At 36.2% G+C, this 23,080-nt stretch overlaps 2 protein-coding genes and 1 long non-coding RNA gene across 3 annotated transcripts in view; 1 reads left to right on the top strand and 2 right to left on the bottom strand.

The window, feature by feature from the left end:
• Nucleotides 1-10,972, bottom strand: part of LOC131200438 (uncharacterized) — a 28,687-nt gene extending 17,715 nt beyond the window's left edge. The window contains exons 1-2 of the long non-coding RNA XR_009155619.1: nt 8,221-10,972; nt 7,603-7,747 (exon numbers count right to left, since the gene is read on the bottom strand). This is a non-coding gene — a long non-coding RNA (uncharacterized LOC131200438). The remainder of the gene's footprint in view (nt 1-7,602; nt 7,748-8,220) is intronic.
• The window catches only part of GPC1 (glypican 1), a 216,636-nt gene that overhangs the window by 172,798 nt on the left and 20,758 nt on the right, over nt 1-23,080 (top strand). The window contains exon 3 of the mRNA XM_058187154.1: nt 17,521-17,912. Within this exon, the coding sequence (XP_058043137.1) occupies nt 17,521-17,912 (392 nt within the window). The remainder of the gene's footprint in view (nt 1-17,520; nt 17,913-23,080) is intronic.
• Nucleotides 17,971-23,080, bottom strand: part of ANKMY1 (ankyrin repeat and MYND domain containing 1) — a 95,971-nt gene continuing 90,861 nt past the window's right edge. The window contains exons 16-17 of the mRNA XM_058187152.1: nt 20,731-20,849; nt 17,971-20,218 (exon numbers count right to left, since the gene is read on the bottom strand). Of these exons, the coding sequence (XP_058043135.1) occupies nt 20,758-20,849 (92 nt within the window). The 3' untranslated portion in view covers nt 17,971-20,218; nt 20,731-20,757. The remainder of the gene's footprint in view (nt 20,219-20,730; nt 20,850-23,080) is intronic.

The following is a 23,080-nucleotide window of genomic DNA, read 5'->3' as shown; positions in this document are numbered from 1 at the left end:
CATGCTTCTTACTTTACTCATTAATAAATCCTCCGCTACCTGTCATTAATATTAATACAAGAGAAAAAAGGGAGAATTCCAAGTTTACCCACTGGACTTTCTATCATTCTCTTTCCTGGAACACTCAGTTTGTGTTAGGGTGCACTTCCTAGGAAATATTCAACCGCCCTCTGCCCAGTGTCACAGTTGGTTTACCAGAATTAAAATAACCTTGAAAATGTTCTTTCCTCCCGCCAAAACTCTTCTGAGTGCAAATAAATAAATTCCATAGTCTATGGATACAATCGTCTACAATTTACCAGGGCATAAATCATAATTAACACAGTGGAGCTTATTTCTTAGTACATGTCCGGGATTGCATTCTAAGAAGATTAATGTGATTTGTCATTTAGATGATGCCTTGTTAGTTTCATTGTTTACATGTATTTAATTGCTTGAGAAACCATGAACCTTTTATTAAAAGGAAGATTTAATTTGTATGTGGTGTTAGGGTTAGTTCAAAATGTTCAGGCTTAGATACATTGATGTCACAGTTGAACTATATTAGCTCAGAAATGCTCATTTTATGTGAGTGAATGAATTCCAATTCTTAATAGACAAAGATTATGGAATAGAGTGGCAGTATAGCTTAACAGTTGTTTCAATATTGGAGGAAAAGAACACCAAAAAGGGAGCAGCTGTGTTGGGCAGCTGCACTCAATATGCAAAGCCAGATTATTATGATGTGAACAGATGGAAGGAGCTTTGAAAAGCTCCAGGTTAGAACTAACACAATTGTTTGCAAGAAGACCATAACCAAAGAAGCAAAGCCAGCTGTAGCAATCCAGTTGACAGCTGCCTGTCATAATTTCTTTTGCTCTTAAGAGAACAGACAACTGTGGTTGCATTCCTCTGCACGCTCCAAATTAAGACAAACATGTTTGATCTATTACCCAGGAATGTAAAATTCATCTGTCACTTATATTTATTCTGGTCTTTATATTTTCCACAATTGAATAAACAGTGTTGCCAATTTAAACAAAATGCAAGTCACCTCCTTTTTCCATCACTTTTTAGTTTTTCCTTTTAACATCTGTTTTAAAGCAAGCAAGTTGTTTCACTTTACTTTTCCTTGTTTGCTCCAAATGAATGCCATGGATCTAATTGTAAATTATATAAATATGGATGCATGTGTCTATAGAGATGAAAGCAGCAATCATATCCCCTCTTAGTAGGTGGGATTTATTTATTTATTTAATAATATCAAATATTATTAAATATTTAATTATTCAATGTATGTGGATGCCCATCGCACTGTAGTGGCTCAGGATGGCTAATAGCAGTTAAAAACAGAAGCAACTACAAAATAAAAAACAACCGGCAGCTATTGTAAAAATAAATCAAACAAGAGTTAAAATAGTCCTCTCACAGATTCTAACCGATAATCCAACCCCATGTCAGGGAATATAACAATGTCTTCAGAGTCTTGCAAAAGGCTGGCAATGTTAAAGCCAATCTAATATCTAAAGCAGGACTGTCAAACTCCCAGCCCATGGGCCAGATACATCATAAGCTGGCCATGCTCATGCCCGGTTTTGCGACGTAGGAAAAAATTCCCAATACATCACATGACGCCACCATGACAATGTGAATTTGACACCCCTGATCTAAAGAATGTTGTTCCAAAGAACAAGAACCACCACAGAAAAGCCTCACCTCTTAGGTCCTACAAGATGACATCTTTAATTGATAAGATCCATGCTATTTCTCTTCCGTTGGATGCCACGGGATAGGTAGAAACGATTAGAGAGAGGCAGTCCCACAAATAATCTAGCCCCATTATTTAGTTCAGTGCAACTTAAATCCAAAAAAATATACATATGGCTCCACACTTCTATGCCAAAACATCGGGTACCATCACATAGTCTCATGTAATAGCAACAGCACTTAGACTTATATATAATGCTTCACAGTGCTTTAGTATGCCTCTCTAAGCACTTTACGGAGTCAGCATATTGCCCCCAACAATTTGGGTCCTCATTTTACCAATCTCGGAAGAATGGAAGGCTGAGTCAACCTTGAGCCAATCAGGATTGAAGGAATAGAACTCCTGCAGTGTGAGCAGAGTTAGCCTGCAGTATTGCATTGGTATTGGTATACTGCTCCAACATGGCTCTTGATAGATGTAGTGGTTGATAGACATATCCCAGAAAAACTCAATGCAATAAAGCACTCCTGAAATATCAGTGTTATTCCCTTACATTTTGTGCAATGCCAGTATTCCCATGAAATTTTAATGAGATTTAGAATTTATCTCATGAAATAAGTTGCAGAAGAATACCGAAATCCTGTAACCATCTTGATGAAATTCCTTCCATTGTATTGGTTAGCTTTATTATTGAATTTGGGGAGTTTGCTGATCTATATTGCCAATTGATAATTAAGAGTCCTTGAAAGGAAGCATAGTTGAAGTTCAGGATATTAAATTTATGAATAAATATCCATAATATATGGCCCTATCATTACTAAAGGACTTTTAAATCTTGTTTTTTTAACATTGAAAAGACTGAAACATGGTGTTCATTTTCCTATAGAAATCAACAGATATATTTAGTTTAACTAGAATGTGTCCCCTATATTCCGATATTGTTGGAACAGTCAGCAGTTTTCTGAATTACATAAAATTCTTTCATATAAAATAGATATTCTTTTACATGAAGTTCAGATATCCTTTTTATCTGCTTTTTATACAAAGCAATCTAGGAATCCAAAAGTAAGTTTGATCCAAGAGTTGAATGAAGGTACATCAGGTTTTCCAGATACCACCAAAAAAACCACAGGTCTTTCAACTTCATATGGCAGCCAGAAAAAGTTGGGTTGCTCTAATGAATAGCAGAAAAATAATGCACTCAAGTTTGTGCAATTTCCGATATTTTTAAGTGATCACATCCTAGTAAAATAACAATCCTTTAGAGGAAAGCATGTAGACTTTGTGTATTGATATGTCTGTTTCCTGTAAGACAGAATGTTAACAGAGGAATTGATCTGTGTAAAATATGAATAATATTTTTATGTAGGTGTGAGCACAAGCACACACATACACATACACACAATGTCCTGTTTCTATGGTCACGGAAAATGTAAATCCTGTCCTAAAGACAGGAATTCCCGATATCCTATAACATCATTGAATTCTTCCCACATGTGATAGTAGTGATAGCAGATAGCCGCTATTTGACCTTAGTATTTCCCTTACTGGGGAAAAAATCATATAGTTTGGTCTCTTTTAAAACAAATATAGACTTGTTTTCTTTTAATTTAAAGCAAATAATGTAGAATAAGCTTTTCTCCTGTTCTGGGTCTTTTTGGTTTATTGTCTATTTGCTCAGCCCAAATTAATTCAACATGTTTCTGAGCCTCGAGAGATAACTGAACTCCACCACACATTACTATCCAATTCAGTAGCCAATTCATTCCACTCTCCTTCACTAATAAAACATTAAAGAGTGCAGGTCAAAGAACCGCTGGGAAAAAATTTCATCCGGACCTCTGGGAAAGAGGAAAATCTTACAGCAGGCAACTTTACAGAATGAGTGGGGTTACCTTATCTTTTACTACTGGTATTCTCTCACCCATTATACTAAGGTCTGTGTGAGAAAAAAAAAAGATATTCCTTGGGTAAACTTTCCATGCCCTATTTTGATTTTTATGATTGGGGAAGACAGGAAAGGAATGCTTTTAACAGCATTTTTCTTCTTAACTCTTTCTTACCATCTACAGTGGTTATATCATAACCCTACTGGCTTACCTGAACATCCCTTGGACTGATTCAGCTTATTTTCAGATCTCGTTTGTTGGCTTCTTCCCCTCACTTCACATTTTGATTCATTTCGTTCAGTTCTCTGAGTTATCCTGTGATGAAAGAATTCTAATCCCGGTACATAATTTGCAGTGTTCCAAGGGGTTGTAAAAAAGGAAAAAGGCTAAAACCACACAGACAGAATTTCAGATAAAATCATTTATGGTTAGCCTATCTGAACAAGTTGCTGCTCTTGAATACAGACTTGGGGTTTAGCACACATTTACTGCAGAGCTGATGCTTGGAGGGAGATTTCTGAACCTGGTACTTACATATTGTTTGGATACATTAGCCCTCCTCCTCCTCCTTTTCATTTATGATTTTCTCATAATACTTCTCAGTTTTATAAAATATGTGAGGGGGAGGGCAAGTTAAAGGCATCCAAGGACATAATATGATGTTCTGGGTTTAACCACCAATGAGGAATTATCTAGGGACTTCACCCACCTTCTTAGCAACCTTTGATGGAGTTAGAAAGGGGCTGTCTGGTTTTTACAGGCTTTGCCTTTGCATAAATGGAATTACATGGAAAAATTACATGTTGGGGGGGGACTTATTTCTATGTATTCAGATTTTTCAGCAAGAAGTTAATTTATCAGAAGCTATAATAAGAACTTTGGTACCATGATAAAGCTAGTGCATTGTCACAACTCTTAAAAAGCCCAGCACACAGTCTCTACATCTTCTCAATCTCACTTGTTATATTTTGTAAATCCACAATTGTCCACACCTCTATCTATAAATCTCTTTCCAAATTACCTCCTCCTCAGTCCACCAGGTCCACCAAGTCCACCAAAACCTCCAATTAAAGTAAAGAATCTCCTTTAAAGTTTAATTTCACAGTTTATTTATACCTTCACTGCTCTTCCTTCTCGTGGTGAATTTATTCCTTTTTTTTTCTCCCTCACAATAAGTCTTTAACTCCGGTCCAAATATCACATCTTCTTTGTTGATTATTCCTTCCGCTACTTCTGTTACACTGTTGCCTTCATTCGATCACCTCTCATTAAGCGCTCTCCTTCCTAGTCGCCCCTCTCTTTACCCTCTGCGACTCTTGCTCGTGACTGCTTTATGAAATTCTCACTTTTTCTTTTCTTCTTTCCCAATCCTTCATGACCACCGATGCCGAATCCACTTTTTGCTACATCGCTCACAATCTACCTTAAAGACAGATTTTTTTTCCTGCCGGATTTTATTTTCTTGGATGCTAGCGTCTCGTCCGGAGCTTAAAGCCTTCCCCTTTAGTATCCCAAACTCTCTGGGTTTGGAAATGCCCATATAAAGGGCTCCTTTTCAGGAATTAATTGGGCTTTCGGGAGCTATAAATCGTACCCTCACCCACACCGCTCTGATGTCACCACTGGAAGTATGGAACATACTACCATCTCTGGTGGACTTGCCTGGTGGCAAAGCAATTTTGGGCCAAAGTTAAAAACTGGCTAGAGGAGATAACATAGAAATCAATAATGATAGAACCAGAGCAATTTCTATTAGGGATCCTCCATAGGAAATTACACAAAGGAAATACAATATTTAACATTGCACATATTAACAACAGCCTACATAGTCTATGCGCAAAATTGGAAGAAGGAGAACCCACCAAGAGAAGAAGATTTAATTTAAAAAAATTTAGAATGCACAGAGATGGACAAACTAACAAAAGAACTCAAAGTGAAAGAGGATACAGAATATTACAAAGTGTGGTGTAGATGGTATGAATGGTTGGAAAATAGAAAAAATGAGAAAGGGGAATAAAGGAGAGAGGAAAATAAAGTAAATAATAAATACATATAACATAACTTCAATGCTGATTTAATATATTTAAAGAAAGCAAGAGGTGTAAATAGATGCATGGCAACACTGAAATCTCACACTATGTGCCTGTTCCAAATTATTTTCCCACCATTCAATTCGTATGACAGATTATTTAAGATTTGAGATACAGGTTTAGCTGAATTCTTTCTTTTCCTCCCCTCCTTTGTCAGTCTATACTTTCTTATGCCTTAGTTCTTTCAGCATCTTCTTTATATACTATTCATCATACTTGTTTTCTCTTGTCAACAGTGAAGGAAAGAGAATGCCCAGAAACAATTCTTGCAGCCTTGCAATATAAAATAATCTAGGTTTTCATGCAAATATTTATAATTTGCAATTACCTGTGACTTAAAGTTGCTATTATAAAAAAGGTTTTAAACATAGTGCAAAATATATTAAAGTATAATTAACATGATATGTACCCTAAGCTATAGATTTAAAATGAGCTCTATAATTTAATTTTGAAATGTATTTTTCAAAATGTATAAAAATTGTATTCATCTTTTAAAAGTGATTGAGAAACTTGCATTATATTTCTCTAAATCGATTTTGAGCCAATGTCTGTATGTTTAACTTTAAAAATTATGGATTGCTATAACATTTAAATTAATAAAGGGTCTTTATAATGATATGACTGATGATTGGCTTGTGTTCTTTGTGGAGGCACCAAATGAATTATCTACATAGGGGAAAAAATCATTGTGGCCTGTTGGGGAGAAAATGGGATAGAGAAAAAATAATGTCATATGTTTATATTTCCAGAACAGCTGCTTGGAAACCAAAATCAAGATGCCTCTCCCCAAAATTTTCTGTAACAGAGACTTTAGCAGCTTAATTGTAATGCTTTTTTTTTCCTGGCAGGATAGGTTGGGAGGGTGTATCATGAATATGATAAAGTGCTGAAAAATAACATAATGATGCTCTACTTGAGCAACATCTCCTTTAGGGTATAATTGGAGGCTTAATGTTCATCCACTCTAACAAAGAAGTAAGTGTGTTGGATTTTAAAGGAGGAAAGCTAATGGTTTTAATTACCAGCACTTAATGACAAAGATTGTTTAATTTTTTTCCATTTTTAATTACGGGAAGAGCTTAGCTAGCCTCACACCATATCATTTAGAGATCTTCTGTCCACTGTGTATTAGCTCATATTTTCACAGCAAGAATATTACTGTGATTTTGCATGGTATTTCAAGAGACAAGCTCAGTATTATAAGAACATGATCTCTGCAGAAATAATTCTAGTGGTCCATTATTCACTGGTTGTGGATACTACTGTCCACAAGTGGGAAAGCTACTTTTTTTTTAAAAAAAAATATTTTTTATGCTAAGAAAGACATTCTGAGTACCTCATTATAATAAAATGGAGTAAATGGTGTGTTCTGAGTTCTTGGTGTGTGTTTTAAATAAATAAGCTACTTTAAAAGCACCGAATTAATAGTTGACCATATAAAGGCCCTCTTTCCATCCAGATTCCAGTCCTATGCCTCAAGAAAACTTTGTGAATTCCTTTAAGTTATTTAAATTAATGACAAATAAGAGAACAGAGGAATTATTCCTCTCCATCATTCCTTGTTTTAAACTGACTCTCAAAGACAGGGGTCTCCAACCTTGGCAACTTTAAGACTTGTGGACTTCAACTCCCAGAGTTCCTCAGCCAGCAAAGCTGGCTGAGGGACTCTGGGAGTTGAAGTCCACAAGTCTTAAAATTGCCAAGGTTGGAGAGCCCAGCTCTAAGAAGATACCAGTCTTTTGGATTGTTTAGCTATTTTTTTTGCTCATGTTGAAACATGCACATTTTGATGAAAGAGAATTTTTCATAATACAGATGACTAAATGGTGCACCAGTAGCCATTTGCATGTTGTTTACTCAGAAAAAGAATAGCATAATGTGTAAGTATTAAAAATCTTTTTTTTTTATCCGAGTCTTGAGAATAATGAAAACTTACAGCCGCCTTTACCAGTTTTAGTGGCCTCCAAATTCCTATGTTTCCTGTATTCTCATAGAAGAAGTATCCATGTTTTCTCCTTCAGGGACTTCAACACTGGGAGTGGCTTGAAGAAATTTCAGGGAGGGAGTCCAAGAATGTAAAACTTGCATGAAAAAAATAAATCAGGGAAAAAATGCATTAAAGTTCAAATGAGATTCAAATAGAATAGGAAGGCTGGTAGGCAGGGGTGGTATTCACTTATCTTCGCTACCAGTTCACAAATGTGAACAATCCTGTAATTTAAGGCAATTGTATCACTGTGTAGCTAGTTCACAGAACACAGCTCATTGAGAACTTTCAGGCTTTGGGAGCAATGAAGCTATTTTAACTTTTAAATTACAGCAAATAAAGGTTTGGAAGGCTGCTACTCATTTATTTACTTATCTTCTAACCAGTAATTAGTAAAGAAAAAAGGAGGAGGAGGGTTCATTAAACCTAATTTAGGATGGTTTTCAGAATGAAAGCATTAAACTTTAAAAGGTCTGTGAAAAGAGAAGGCAAAACAGATAGCAGTGTGAATGCCAAGCAAACCATTTTTGGAGACCATTCCACCTGAACAACACAATTAAAAATAACCTTCATTTGGAGGTCGTTCTGGAGGAGCACCTTCAAAGATGACACGGAGACATTTCTTTAAAGAACAGCTCCCATCGTTCCTGAGAATATGAGCTAAACAGAGGGAAAAGGTTTGCTTTGTTTTTATGAATTAACCACACAAAAAAATGTTCTGAGGTAGTAATTGCACTTTAACATGCATTGGATATTTTTATTGCATCCAACAGAAACATAAAAAATTATGAGGTTAGTCCTATCCAGGAGTTGGTTCTACTTACCTTTACTACTGGTTCGCAATGGGAGCAGGCGTGCGCAGAAACTTCCTGATGACCGGGTTGGTGGGCGGAGTCTCCCACTGGTTTTACTACCAGTTCTTGTGAACCGGTCCGAACCAGGGGCAACCCACTACTGGTCCTATCTGACCTTCCTTCTCATCTGTTCATTTTGGGAAATCTCTTGGGTTGGGTTGTTTCAGTTATTATGGCAACTCTTACTGTTAGTTACTTAGAATGAGAATTATGCAACTTATACTCCTGGTTTAAATAAGAGTTTCAGATACAAGGCAAAAATATGCTTTGAAGTATATGGGGGCATGAAAGTAACATGCATCTTCAACTTCTAAAATCAAATTGTCTTTTCCCAGGATTATGCAGAAGCAAAACTGTTATTACCCAAAGCTGTGCCTGGGAAATGGAGCAATTTAACAGGTTGCAGACAAGTGTGACATGCAAACATCTTTCAGATCCTAAGCATTGCACAACTCTATATATTTATTGTAAGCTGCATTTCCAAGTAGGGTTGTGTACAACAATGGAGTGGCAATCCTAGTCAAGTGGCTGACTAAAATGATCGACAAAAAGTATACCTAAATTGTCATTTTTGCCAGTCAAATCTATTTCTGCAAGTTAATGAGACAATGCTGTCTGTATAAGGCAGCCTCCCCAGCTTGCTTGCCAAGATTCCCAGCAAGTATAACCAATGCTAAGAATTACAGGAATTCAAGTCCATATAACTGGACAGAGAGGGAGATTTCTAAAATTGCATTAGATATATTTCCATGGGCAAGGACCACTCCAAACTATATCCAATATAATATCCAAACTATATCCGATAAGAAACTCTGTTTATTATCGGATATTGTTTGGAGTGCTGTTCCCTGAGTGCCTATTAGAATTAGAGCTTCTCTACAGCTTTCTTTGAGCTGTCTCACTGTCTGAAATACGAATGAAAACTGAATAACATTTGAAGAGAATTCTCAAAGAGCTGTCAAAAACTGTTGCTCCAATAATAATAAATAATAAAAACATTTTTAATAAAACATTTTTTTCATCAACTTTATTTCTAAAAATTCAGATACCCAAATGTGGATTGCTTTAATGCTAACATGTCGCCCTAGCTTTAATATGCCACCAGACATATCAGGGATTTGCGAAAGTATGATAATATTATAGAGATAAATCTCCAGTCCACAAATATTTTCTAAAACAGAATGTTAGGAGTTCTTTCCAGGCAACAAAGGAAATTGATTTTTTTAGCATGGGGGAGAGATAAAATGTGACTATGGTAAGAACTTACGATAAGGAAGAACCTGCCTGAAAACGAAAAGGTTATTCCAACAGTAGGTTTATCCTCTTCTTTCCTCTTACTGGGGAAAATCGATATGTCAGAGCCACTGTGCACATAAATCCCTTTAGCCTTTTTCAGATGTTAGGTGTTAAATAAACAGGGCCTTTCACATTCCAGATGGAAAGAAGTATCTTAAAACAAGAAGGCTGCCTAAAAACAAAAACATTGTTCTATTCATATCCCATTCACTTGCCATTATAAAATATATATGTAGATAGCGCTACTGAAAATTTATTGCTTGAGATTTAGCATCACTCCTACTGAGTGAAGCAGTCAACATTTTATTTAATTCTTACTTTGCTTTCCCCCAGCTTTTCAGAAATACTGCTTCTCAGTAGGTCTCAGTCTATCCTACCTTCGCCAAAAAACCAAATATAAATAAAGCTCTTCACTTTTACTAAAACAACAATATGCTGTATATAAGTTGTGTATATATTTATTTATATATATACTTCCTTCTGCAGTGTGCCCTTTATCTCCAGGCAGGAATCTTTGTTTCCCTAAAAAATAAGCAAAAATATTAAATATCATAAAATAAAATTCAAAACAGAAAGGACATGAAACTGTCAGTGGTGCTATCTGGTGCTCAGAGCTGGATAAAGTTTTGATTCATTAGTTTCTTTCTGTATACAGAAAATTCTGCTTCATTCAAAGCAACCAATATTTGGGTTCAAAATCAAATATCTATTCCAGAAATAAATGGCAACTGTGCACTTATCTCTCAACTTTCAGACAATAATCAAGTGTGGATGAAACAAGTTGATTAAATTTATTGAAAGATTAGAACAAGCTTACATGGGTGGAATAATTCCTGTACAAGTTCTGCAATGGTTAGAGATTTGTGCCATTTGTTACTTGAAAACTGGGAAACTAGGAACCTTGGCTAGTTAATGGGTCTCTTGAGAAGCTCCGTCCTTTTTAACACAGTAACTCAGACATGCAGACACAATTTAAATTTCTATTTAAAGGTTTTTCCGCAGACCAGAGGGGGCATGGTTTTGCATGCTACCTGCATCCCATGGATGGGGCTTCACTTGTTTGTGCAGCCCAGTTGCTGACATGCCACAGCCCTTTGCCGGTCCATGGACTGAGGGTTGGGGACCCCTGCATTAACTAACCCTAAATAGCAGGTAGAAAAAAAACTGATAGTAAAGAGAGGAAGGAAAAGGATCTGCAGAGCTGTAAATAACATACTTCAAAATATTTCAGAAGAAATATTTTAGGCTTCATACAAGCATTGCAACATCTTTCTGTTATTCATTAGTGCAGTATTTTTTTTTCAGGATTCTGTGCAGATCTGAAAAAATACATATTTCTTTAAAGTATAGCTCTCTAGCTAATGTGTTCTACCTTTTAAAGCAGCTGTGGCTCAGGTGGCTTAAACCATGCTGGCTCAGGAATTCTGGGAGTTGAAGTCCGCAAGTCATAAAAAGCCCATAGTTCCCCATCCTTGTTTTAAAGTAACTGTCATAGAAAAAGCCTTACTTAATGAATTTGAATTTAAAGTGGTATTGCATAAGATTTGAACCACTTCCACTGCTATTTTCAAAGGATGCCTAATCTTCAACAGTTAACCTTTTGATAAATCCTTGTTTCATAATTAGACATTCTATAAGGCAACTGTTTTTGGAGAATGCTTATAACTTCCCAAAACTTACAATGTGTTCATCACCCAGAAAGTTTTAGAACCCTTGTTCAATGGCTATTGAAAAATAAATAAAGAATAATGTGTATGTCAATTTTAAGAAGCACTCATCTTTCAGCAAGATGATCTCCTTGGAAAACTTAACTTTTCCTCTGTACATATCATCTTCAGACACAATTTGCCTTCTCCAGATCTAAATGCATTAGACTTAATATAGATTAAAATATATAAGCTGCTTTGAATATATTCATTGCAATTTCTTATAAAGTATTTACACTGACTTGTACATTATATTAATTCATACTGTGACCAATTTTCCTTTATTCATGAGAATTACTAAAATAGGGTTTTTATTCTACAATTGGGAGTCTAGTGTACTTTGAACCAGCCTCTTAGTTTAAACTAATTGTGGTCTGATTTTCATTAGTAAATTATTTTACAACAACTGTCTTTCATAAGGCACACTTGGCATCTCATAATTTTCAGTGAACTGGACATACTACATGTGAATTCTCTAATCTCATTATTTGTAATAATTTTTACATTCTTTCCAGCCTCTAGTAGAAGACATCAGGCATTAATCTGTTATGGTAAAGACTATGGTTCCTAAACTTTTCCCATATGATAAAACAGAAGCTAATCTGAACCTAGTATGTATCAATTTGCTTGTTACCTTCACATATTGCTCCCATGCTATTCCTTCTCTGGTTTTAAATTACAAATATTGTATTTTCTTGTTGTAATAACCTAGTTATTAGGTCATTGGAGACTTAATTAAAAGATTGGATGAATTCTTTTAAATCAGAGAGATAGTTTTCACCTGTCAGAGACTATTGTAGATCTTGCATTAGTGAATATAGAAGAGCTACTAATCTTTAAGACTAAATTACACAAGAGAGTTATAGTTGAAGTATATGCATAAACTTGCCTTGTGATATAGTTATTTCAAGAGATATGCTATTTGTCTAAAAGAAAGATTATGTTTTGTCCATTTGCATATGTAGATTCTCCAAAATTGTTTTCTTGGGGCACTTATTGTACTTAAAGATCAATATATTGGCAAGTATTGAGTATAATACCATAAGGATCAGTCCTGGGTCACATAACCTTCAATATTTTTGGGTTGTCAGAAGTAATAATCTTTTTTTTTTAATTTGAATTTATATCCCGCCCTTCTCCGAAGACTCAGGGCGGCTTACATTGTGTTAAGCAATAGTCTCATCCATTTGTATATTATATACAAAGTCAACTTTTATTGCCCCCAACAATCTGGGTCCTCATTTTACCTACCTTATAAAGGATGGAAGGCTGAGTCAACCTTGGGCCTGGTGGGACTTGAACTTGCAGTAATTGCAAGCAGCTGTGTTAATAGCAGACTGCATTAGTCTGTTGAGACACCAGAGGCCCTTTTCTTCATTAATTAGAGAAATAGATCAAAGTAACATTGATATTTAACAGAGATAAATATAAAATTCTTCCCTTCAAAAACATATATAATAGATACAGGTAGGAAAGAATAGCTGACCTGGTAGTGCTATTTGTGCAAAAAATTCTGGAATAGTAGTGTGATATGGCAGAGGAGGAAGTGGAGGCAGAATCAATAGATACATTAAATTACTTCCAAAGCACATGAATAATAATGTGACATTAACCACATTATTATTATTCTGAGATTAATAGTAATCTCAGAAATTGTCTGAACAAGTCCCTGCAATTTTCTTAGCAATTTGTTTCGGTAGTGGCTTGCATTCATCAAATATCTGAAAGAATGCCACATAGAAATCAAAGACTCATTATCTATATTATTGCAAAGTCCAGGATACAAAATAATGGATAAAAGTTAATGGAAGGCACACCAGAACTGATACCTTAATAATAAGAATAGCTAGATGGTGGAACCAGTTGCCCAGAGACGTGGTATTCCACTGGATGGAATCTATTTAGAATGCTTTAATTTAGATTCCTGCGTTATGAAAGGAGCTGGAATCAAAGGCCTAAATGTATCTTTCCAACTCTTTGGTCCTTTGGTATTACCTGTTAAGGTGATGGCCAAGCCATCTGCTCAATTTTAATGTATATCAGCATTAATATTTAAGAAAGTGTGAAATATTTTCTTTTTTATGGATGGATTATGAATAGTTTAGCACTTACAAATGATTTTAACTGTTCCGTATTTTGAAAAAATTGTTAGAATGAATAGGTTGTTGAAAAATTGCAAAAACAATGAGATATACCATTTTAACTATTTGTTCAAGAAGCAGTGCTTTTTGAAGGGCTACAAGAACTTTTTGCTGCTATGAATGATTTCTGGCCTTTTATTAAGTTTAAAGGCAAAACACTTCAGCCACCTCTTGAGATATTAATATTTCTTTTTGCTGCTATGAATGATTTCTGGGCTTTTATTAAGTTTAAAGGCAAAACACTTCAGCCACCTCTTAAAATATTAGTATTTCTTCCTCATAATCTGCATGTATAACTGCATATTATATCTTTGTAGTAGAAGTATGATTGACCAACTGCTATAGCAAAATTGTTCTGGGGTACCCAACAGACTTGGGGACCCCAGAATGATACGGAGTCCATCAAGTGGTTGATTTGATGTTGTCACCAGGAGAGTGGTGGGAGGTGATTGCTTTTTCTTTATTTATGTTCTTAAATAAATAGCTGTGGTCTGAAAGAGTCAAAGAGAATGGTGCTATTGCTAGTGGATACTAATATGTTTCCTGATTGCTTAATTGTAGCCTATGATTATCATTAAGTGTTGTATCATTAAGTGTTAAATTTGTAGCCTATGGCTATCATTAAGTGTTGTACCTTGATGAAGGTATCTTTTCTTTTATGTACACTGAGAGCATATGTACCAAGACAAATTCCTTGTGTGTCCAATCACACTTGGCCAATAAAAAATTCAATTCAATTCTATTCTATTCTATTCTATTCTATTCTATTCTATTCGTCAATGCTGCTCCATCCAGATGCTATAATATGTAAAAATACTTGGTCTGATTCAATAAAATAATACAGATTGGCAACTCAACATTTCACAATTTCTGTTCATAATTTCAAAGAAAAATGTATAGTTTTATTTCATAGAAGGTAGCTAAGATAAACTAAGAAAAGACTATGTAATGTGTAGTAGTTCTTCAACAGTTTTATTTTTTAATTGTAGCATCTTTCAACATTTTTTTCCAACTAAGCTAAGTGAAATGAAGAATGCTTGGGATTCTAGGATAGGAACAGATTTCTGTGTGAAAGGACTGTGAATTTAATACAGTTATAAAGCTAAAATCTTTTACAGCATGCTCCGATACATTTGTTTTCATTCTAGGTATGCATTCATAGAAGATTCTTATTTGCTTAACCATTCTTTTCCAAATAACCCACATTTGGCTTGAGCCAGACCACATGTTTAGCTATAAATCATTATTTACAAACCATCATGTTTATATTGACAAATCACTGAGCAAAAGCCAAATAAACCGTATTTGTGTGATTTCAGGCCAGGTTTGTTGTTGGTTTTTTTTGCAGCTGATTCTGGATGGTGGATATTGTCAAGTAACTGATAAAACTAAATAAATCTGGAATCAATACCACCTTCAATTGGCTCAAAGCTAGGATCCACCAGCTTTGGTCGCGTTGGTGGATGACCTCTGAAAGGCTCGGGACAGGGGATGTTCCTCTTCTCCTGGTCCTTTTAGATCTCTCGGCGGCTTTTGATACCATCGTCCATGGTATCCTGCTGTGACGGTTGGAGGGATTGGGGGTGGGAGGCACCGTTTATCGGTGGTTCTCCTCCTATCTCTCTGACCGTTCGCAGACGGTGTTGGCAGGGGGGCAGAGATCGAGTTCTAGGTACCTCACTTGTGGGATGCCTCAGGGGTCGGTTCTCTTGCCTCTCCTGTTCAACATCTACATGAAGCCGCTGGGTGAGGTTATCCATGGTTTTGAGGTGGATTATCATCTGTACGCTGATGATACTCAGCTGTACATGTCCACTCCAAACCACCCCAACGAAGCTGTCGAGGTGATGGCCCGGTGTCTTGAGGCCGTGCGGGTCTGGATGGGGAGGAACAGGCTCCAGCTCAACCCGACCAAGACAGAGTGGCTGTGGGTTCCGGCGTCCCGGTACAGCCAGCTTTTGCCCTCGCTGACTGTTGGGGGTGAAGTATTGGCCCCCTGGGGAAGGGTGCGCAACTTGGGCGTTCTCCTGGACAATCGGCTGTCTTTAGAAGAACACCTGACGGCCGTCACCAGGGGAGCATTTTATCAGGTTCGCCTGATTCGCCAGTTGTACCCCTTCCTTGACCGGGACTCCTTACGCACGGTCACTCATGCCCTCGTTACCTCTCGCCTGGACTATTGCAATGCTCTCTCTACATGGGGCTCCCCTTGAAGAGCACCAGGAGGCTCCACTTAGTCCAGAATGCGGCTGCGCGGGTAATAGAGGGAGCACCACGTTGCTCCCATATAACACCCATCCTGCATGGCCTGCACTGGCTGCCGGTAGCCTTCCGGGTGCAATTCAAGGTGTTAGTGACCACCTTCAAAGCGCTCCATGGCTTAGGACCGGGGTATCTACGAGACCGCCTTCTGCCACCGATAGCCTCCCAACAACCTGTGTGCTCCCACAGAGTGGGCCTGCTCAGAGTGCCGTCGACCAAACAGTGTCGGTTGGTGGCCCCCAGAGGGAGAGCCTTCTCTGTGGCAGCACCGGCTCTTTGGAACAAGTTACCTACGGGGTTACGCCAACTCCCCGACCTCCGAACCTTCAAGCGGGAATTAAAAACTTTATTATTTAATCATGCGGGACTAGCCTAAATGTATTTTAAATGTATTTTAATTATAGTTTTTAAATTTTAAAGGGTTTTATGTCGGTTTTGACCGTTTTAGTAATTTGGCCAATTAATATATTCGTTTTAAATGTTTTTAAATTTGTAATTTATATTATGTGTATTTTTGAATTTTTAATATGGCTGTAAACCGCCCTGAGTTCTTCGGGAGAAGGGCGGTATAGAAATTGGATTAATAAATAATAAATAAATAAATAAATGATTCCCTTAATTTTCTCTTTTAGGGTTAATGAAGCTCTTAGTTCTTATTTTTCTGTTTTACAGGGGATGCCTTGCACTAAAGTGTACTAGCATTATGGTATTTAATGATCTGCTATTGTTAGTATAAATATTCATAATGATATCTAAAAGGAAATAATGTCTCAGCACCATGGAGAAATGCTTTGAAAAGATACAGTATTTGTTCTCTTTTAATAAATGTTAGATTGGTGGTAATGAACCAGTATGCTATCTGTCATGTTGTATCTTTTAAATCAAAAAGGTTTGGTAAGTTGTCAAATAATTTTCTAAATGTCCTCTATTAATACCAAAAGCAAATACTGAAACCTTTTAGTCTTCATGCATAGAACTACTAGATATATTTATTGTTGATATATTCTCTTAACTAAGATGGTAAGCTTATGCACATATGTTTCTATCAGGAGCAGAAGCACGGGAAAGAACCTTTTAGGATCTTTTAATCACTTTGGCCTTTTATCGTATTGATTTGTATAGTGATTTGCATATATTATCTTGAGCATTAAGCAGTACGATCAAATTTAAATGTAATTGTTATCTGTCACCATTTCATTAAAAATATGTTTTTGCGCATATTTCATATAGATAATTTTTTGCCAAAATTTTATCAGTGCCTGATTTCCAAATATACAATAAATGAGAATGAATGTAGTATTGTGTCTTACACATTCATGGGAATATTGAAGTATTATTCTGGGCATGAGATTTTGGGGAGAAATATTTCACAGTTCTGAATGTGAATCTGGTTTTGCATCTATGCAGTCAAACAACACAATGCAGATGACAAATATTCATTTTCTATGCTTGAAGATACCAGCACACTTAACATACCAGTTTTTTTTTCATTTTCTTTTAGTAATGGTGCAATAAATTAATCTGAAGATGTCTTTAATTCAGATTAATTTCATTCCAGAAATTCCAGATTCTTCTAGTGACCTGTTTCTCCTACTGTTTTGATTTCAGGTTACTTCCAGGATTTGTTAAACAAGTCAGAGAAGACACTTTATGAGACATTTCCTGGTACGTATGGAGACCTTTATCTCCAGAACGTAAAGCTTTTCAAAGACTTGTATAATGAGCTGCGACATTATTATCGAGGTCCCAACATCAACTTAGAAGAAGCCCTCAATGAATTTTGGACTCATCTGCTAGAGCGGCTCTTCAAGTTGATGAATCCCCAATACCAGCTTCCGGATGAATATATGGACTGCATAGTGAAGCACTCGGAACAGCATAAGCCATTTGGAGAAATTCCAAGGGACCTGAAGCTCAAGGCAACAAGGGCCTTTATTGCAGTCCGTTCCTTTGTGCAGGGACTTGGTGTGGGCAACGATGTTGTCAGAAAGGTCTCTCAGGTAGGTCAGCTTAAATTCCTGAGACGTTTTAAGGTACCTATTTACTCTGGGAAATATATTTACTGTTGTATTAGACGAGGCAGGCAAGTTCATTGATTGTGCCATTTCTGCTTTGCATAAATGATTACCTCAAGCAGAGAGCTCTCTTCAGATTTGTGAGTGCTGTTCCCAAAGTTTTGTCATAGCAGGATCCATTCTGCAATTTGGCAAAGCAGCGGGCCTCTTCTTTTTGAGTGTTAAATTTATGGGAGGTGCCTTTTCTTCTTTGCTATATTACATTAGATCAATCTAGTGTCTGGTGTACTGTGGGGGGAAAAACACAATAGTGACTATCAAAGTTAAATACACTAGAAGGCATGGCTGGGTGGCATCTGCATATTAAAACCTGGAAGCTACCCAAAGTCATTTGCTGTGTCTATAGAGGGAAACAGTAACAACATGTTAGGTAACCATGCTGAATAGTCAAATGCCTTCAGTAACTCACAAGAATAGAATATAGTTAGAATTAAAATTTATTAACATTTGTGGCTAGTTTTCATTTAATTCTAGATAACATGGTGATCATCCTGTTAAAAAATGAATTGCCTTAGAACTATTTCATTGCAGCATTGTCGATTCTCTTGCCACTTTCATATTACTGGTTTTTCTATCAAAAACTACAATAAGCTGAAATGGGGATGTTTAGGATCCTATCATATGGCCTTTCCAGAGAATTATAAAACATGAAATCCTAGTAGCTTCAATATTACTGAAAATATTAAGGGAAGAAGCCTGAAGGAAACTAAATATTTGCTCTAAAACATGTCCGTCATCTTTTATTCTTGATATTATAAAACATGAACAGAGAAAGAATGTGCAGATTAACACAATAAAACACTGAGAGGCTGTTCAGAGATTATCGTTAGTTTGTCTCCCAATGAAAATTTACATGTTTTTTCCACACAAATGGCCTGTAAAATACATAATGTCTTCAGAGCTCATAAAGAAAAACAAATAGCTCGAGTACCCAAATGTTTTATGTATCAATGTGGTATTATAAATAATTTGAAAGTGACTGAGCCTTTATGCACAGCAGTAGCATTGGACTTTTGAGCCATCAAGCAGATTGAACACGGAGAAGAATATAAGCTGTATAAGAAGCTGTCACAATTCAGATAAAAATATAAAATTGTCTTGTTTTCCTTTTGGGTATTCAATATGCTTCAGGTTTAAAATAATATTCCACTTGGCTTGAAAGTGTGAATTAGCTAGTTTAACCAGTCTGTCTTCATTTCCCCTTTCCTGGGTGCCTTCAATTCATAAGAACAGACATTAAATCATGCATTCTGGGACAAATGACTTTTCTATGTCACTAAATGCATTGATCACCTGATTGGTGGTATGTGAACCTGTGTTATGTGCAAAGTACATTTTTGCTATTACAATTTGCAAAGAAATGAGGGTAAGCATATTTGGGATAAAACAACTGGCTGCATTTTTCGTCATGCTTGCTAAAGCTATGATGAGTGGCAGAGTACAGTAACTATAGATGGTGGGGGGAGATACATCTGAATGAAGGTAGCCTGAACTAGTGGAGTGAAGTTGTTCATGCAGGGAATGAATAGAAAGTGAATACAAGGAAGGAAAAGGTGGAAGCTGCTTGGAACATAAAAAGATTTCTGTTATAGAGTGATGCAGAGGTACAATAAAAATTCTCTATTTCTTGTGTTTATCCTCTAGTCTTATTAGATATCCCCTTGCAAGTATCAATAGTAAAATAAGCTTTCCTTTAGTATATCAAAGAAATGATCAATTATCTAGCGCTGGGGAATAAACATTTAGAATCACTGTATTTCCCGTGCTTTGTTTGCAGAGGTTTGCCATGTAATTTCCTTTATCTAAGATAAAATACACCTAATTTGCATGATTGCTCAGCTCTGTATTCATATCTGCAAAGATTTTTTTATTTATTTCATATTACTTAATATGGATATAGCAATCTGTGCCATTCTTGTTGTAGTTGATCCTTATTCTGTAAAATCTGCTGTAGACAAAGCAAAGACTACTCATTAGCCAACCTTAGAGAAAGCTAGTACATTACATAAAGAGAAGAACTGTGGTTTTTTTTGTCAGCTCAAACAACATTTACATTTTTAATTACTTCTGCTTTTTATTTTTGCTACAGTTAAAGTTTCTTACTTGTCCCAGCATCCAGAACTTGTATATTTTGAACTGTTCAACCATTTTGCTTTTCAGTTTGCCCTTCAGTTGAATCATTACATTCCAGAAATTCTTGCAGAAATAGAAAGATCTGCATGCAGGCTGGACTGAAAGAATAGAGAATGAAAGCTGTTTATCAAATTGTCTATTAGATGGGCTCTTCTCACAACCCCAGTCTCTTTCCCAGAAATGACATAAAGCATTACTCCCCCCCCCAGCCCCCCGTTAGTCATTCTCAATGAAGAGTAAACTCTTTTTAAATATTTTAAAATACCTTTATTTTAATATGAATGAAATATTTTGCTGTTTGATGACTCTAGGTGGCCAGCCTAGAAATCTCTTGCCAGACTTTTCTTAGCATATGTGAGATTTTACAGCCTGCTAAGAAAGCATTTTGTATTATCCACAAGATAATCCCTGGTTAATTCTTTCATATACCACTTTAATTCTGCTGGCAGGTTAGCAGAATTAAGGCAAATAGGCCAGTGCTGGAAGCAGTTTTTTGAATGAATCCATGAGACTGCATTTCACACACTATAAGGTGTTTTTTTCAACAGTCACCCTGTGGTAAGTACCCTATGGAAGTCAGTTAGGTGAAAGAACCAACACAACAATATACCTTGGATTTTCTCTGTGACACACTAGATCATGTCAACATTTTCTCCTGATCTTCTAAGTGTATTGACGTCTGTATAGCAATTTTTGTCCAATAATATTCTTCCTTTTCATAGCAGTAGCCTGAATTAGTAAACAAGTAGAATGAGACTTTTTGTTCAGATGTAATAAAATTATGTTAAAAGGTATATCAGTATAACAAACTTCACTGTGAGATGAAACTGCATTATTCAAACACTAGATCTATTTTAAAATAGTTTTCCAAGGCCTAGGGACAAGTTATAAAGCTGGGGGATCATAATTAAGTGATTTTTAAATCACTTAATAATTATGTTTACCATGAAATTAAATTCATATTACATTTTTAATGTCTCATGATTCCAACAAAATAATTACAATATAATAATGTTGTACGTTATTCCATTAAGTAATGTTAATAAAGGAATGTTTCTACCATACATCCTTCTATAAATTTAGACTAGCTCCAGATTGCAAAGCACTGTTCTGCTGGAAGACCATACCAGTTTCTAAGAGCAAAAGCTTGAAAGGCATACCATAACAGATTTTTGTTTTTTCATAATATCACAAAACTTTTCTCAACATGTCTTCAGGAGACCAGGTTGGGGAAGGCTGGAATTGGCCCTTAGGCTCAAATTAGATTGATGTGACAGACCCATCTGTTAAAACAGATGGTGGACTACCCTGTAGCCCCTCTCCCTCCTCCCATTCCTTTATCCCCAGTGGAATTCCTCTCTGTCCTTGGCAGAAGCAATCAGTGCTTGAAACAAAGAGTGTGGGAGGATGATGCTCCATCAGCATACCTCCTTTTGGCCTCAGTTTTGAGGTAAACTTCAAAAGAAAGATAATATGTTGTTTCACATAGTGAAGAAATAAAAAATCCAATATAAATTCTAAATCATCCCCCAGTTGAATTTTTTTTTCATTCGGAATTCTGTCAATATTTTTCATATAAGAGAAAGTGAAGAAGAATATACTAGTTCCTTCTCCCCTTCATCAGTCTTGCCCTCTTTTTTTTTAATTTCATTTTGTCACAGTATACACAAACATTGTCATAAGTAGAAAAAACATATAATGAAGAAAATATATATATATTTAAGTAAAGAATATGCATTAGCTATATTAATTTGATATAATAAAGGGAACAATAGGACAGGATCGGTAGGCACTTTTGTGCTCTTATGCACGCCCCTTATAGTCCTCTTAGGAATGGGGTGAGGTCAATAGTAGACAGTTTTTGGTTGAAGATTTTGGGATTTTGAGTAGAGACTATGGAGTCAGGTAATGAGTTCCAAGCATTAACAACTCTGTTGCAGAAGTCATATTTTCTGCAATCAAGTTTGAAGCGGTTGACATTAAGCTTGAATCTATTTTTTGCTCTTGTAATATTGCGATTGAAGCTGAAGTAGTCATTTACAGGAAGGATATTGCAATAGATGATTTTGTGTGTTAAACACAGGTCATGTCGAAGTCGACGGAGTTGTAAGTTTTCTAATCCCAGGATTTCAAGCCTGGTGGTATAAGGTATTTTGTTGTTTTCAGAGGAGCGAAGAACTCTTCTAGTAAAATATTTCTGGACGCGTTCTATTGTATTTATGTCAGAGATGTGGTATGGGTTCCAGACTGATGAGCTGTATTCAAGAATAGGTCTGGCAAATGTTTTGTATGCTCTAGTTAGTAGTGTAGAGTTTTTGGAAAAGAAGCTGCGTAAAATTAGGTTTACTACTTTTAGAGCCTTTTTTGCTATGTAGTTGCAGTGGGCTTTGGCATTTAGGTCATTTGATATGAGAACTCCAAGATCTTTGACAGGGTGAGGGTCGTCAGTAAGGTAATGACCATCGAGTTTGTACTTGTTGATAGGATTCTTTTTTCCAATATGTAAGACTGAGCATTTGCTGGTAGAGATTTGGAGTTGCCAAGTTTTAGACCAATCGGAAACTAAGTCGAGGTCTTCTTGAAGGGTAGAAGTATTGTTAGTGGTATTAAATAGTTTGACATCGTCAGCAAAGAGAACACAATAACTTGAGATGAGGTCACAGAGATCATTTATGTATAGTATGAAGAGTGTTGGACCAAGAACACTACCTTGGGGAACGCCACTTTTGACAGGAACAGGATTTGATATCGCGTTGCCAATTTTGACCACTTGTCTATTTGACAGGAAGGCGTTTATCCAATTGTGAAGAGGTCCCGAAATGCCGTAGGATTTTAGTTTGAGGAGTAGTTTATCATGTACTACTGAATCAAAAGCTTTGTAGAAGTCTATGTAGATTGCATCTATTGCTTTACCTTCATCCTACCAAGCTCTTTATGTTATGTAGGATCCTGGAATTTCC

This window comes from Ahaetulla prasina, chromosome 6 (assembly GCF_028640845.1).
Source record: "Ahaetulla prasina isolate Xishuangbanna chromosome 6, ASM2864084v1, whole genome shotgun sequence".
Lineage (NCBI taxonomy): Eukaryota > Metazoa > Chordata > Lepidosauria > Squamata > Colubridae > Ahaetulla > Ahaetulla prasina.
This window is presented reverse-complemented; position numbering and strand designations above follow the sequence as displayed.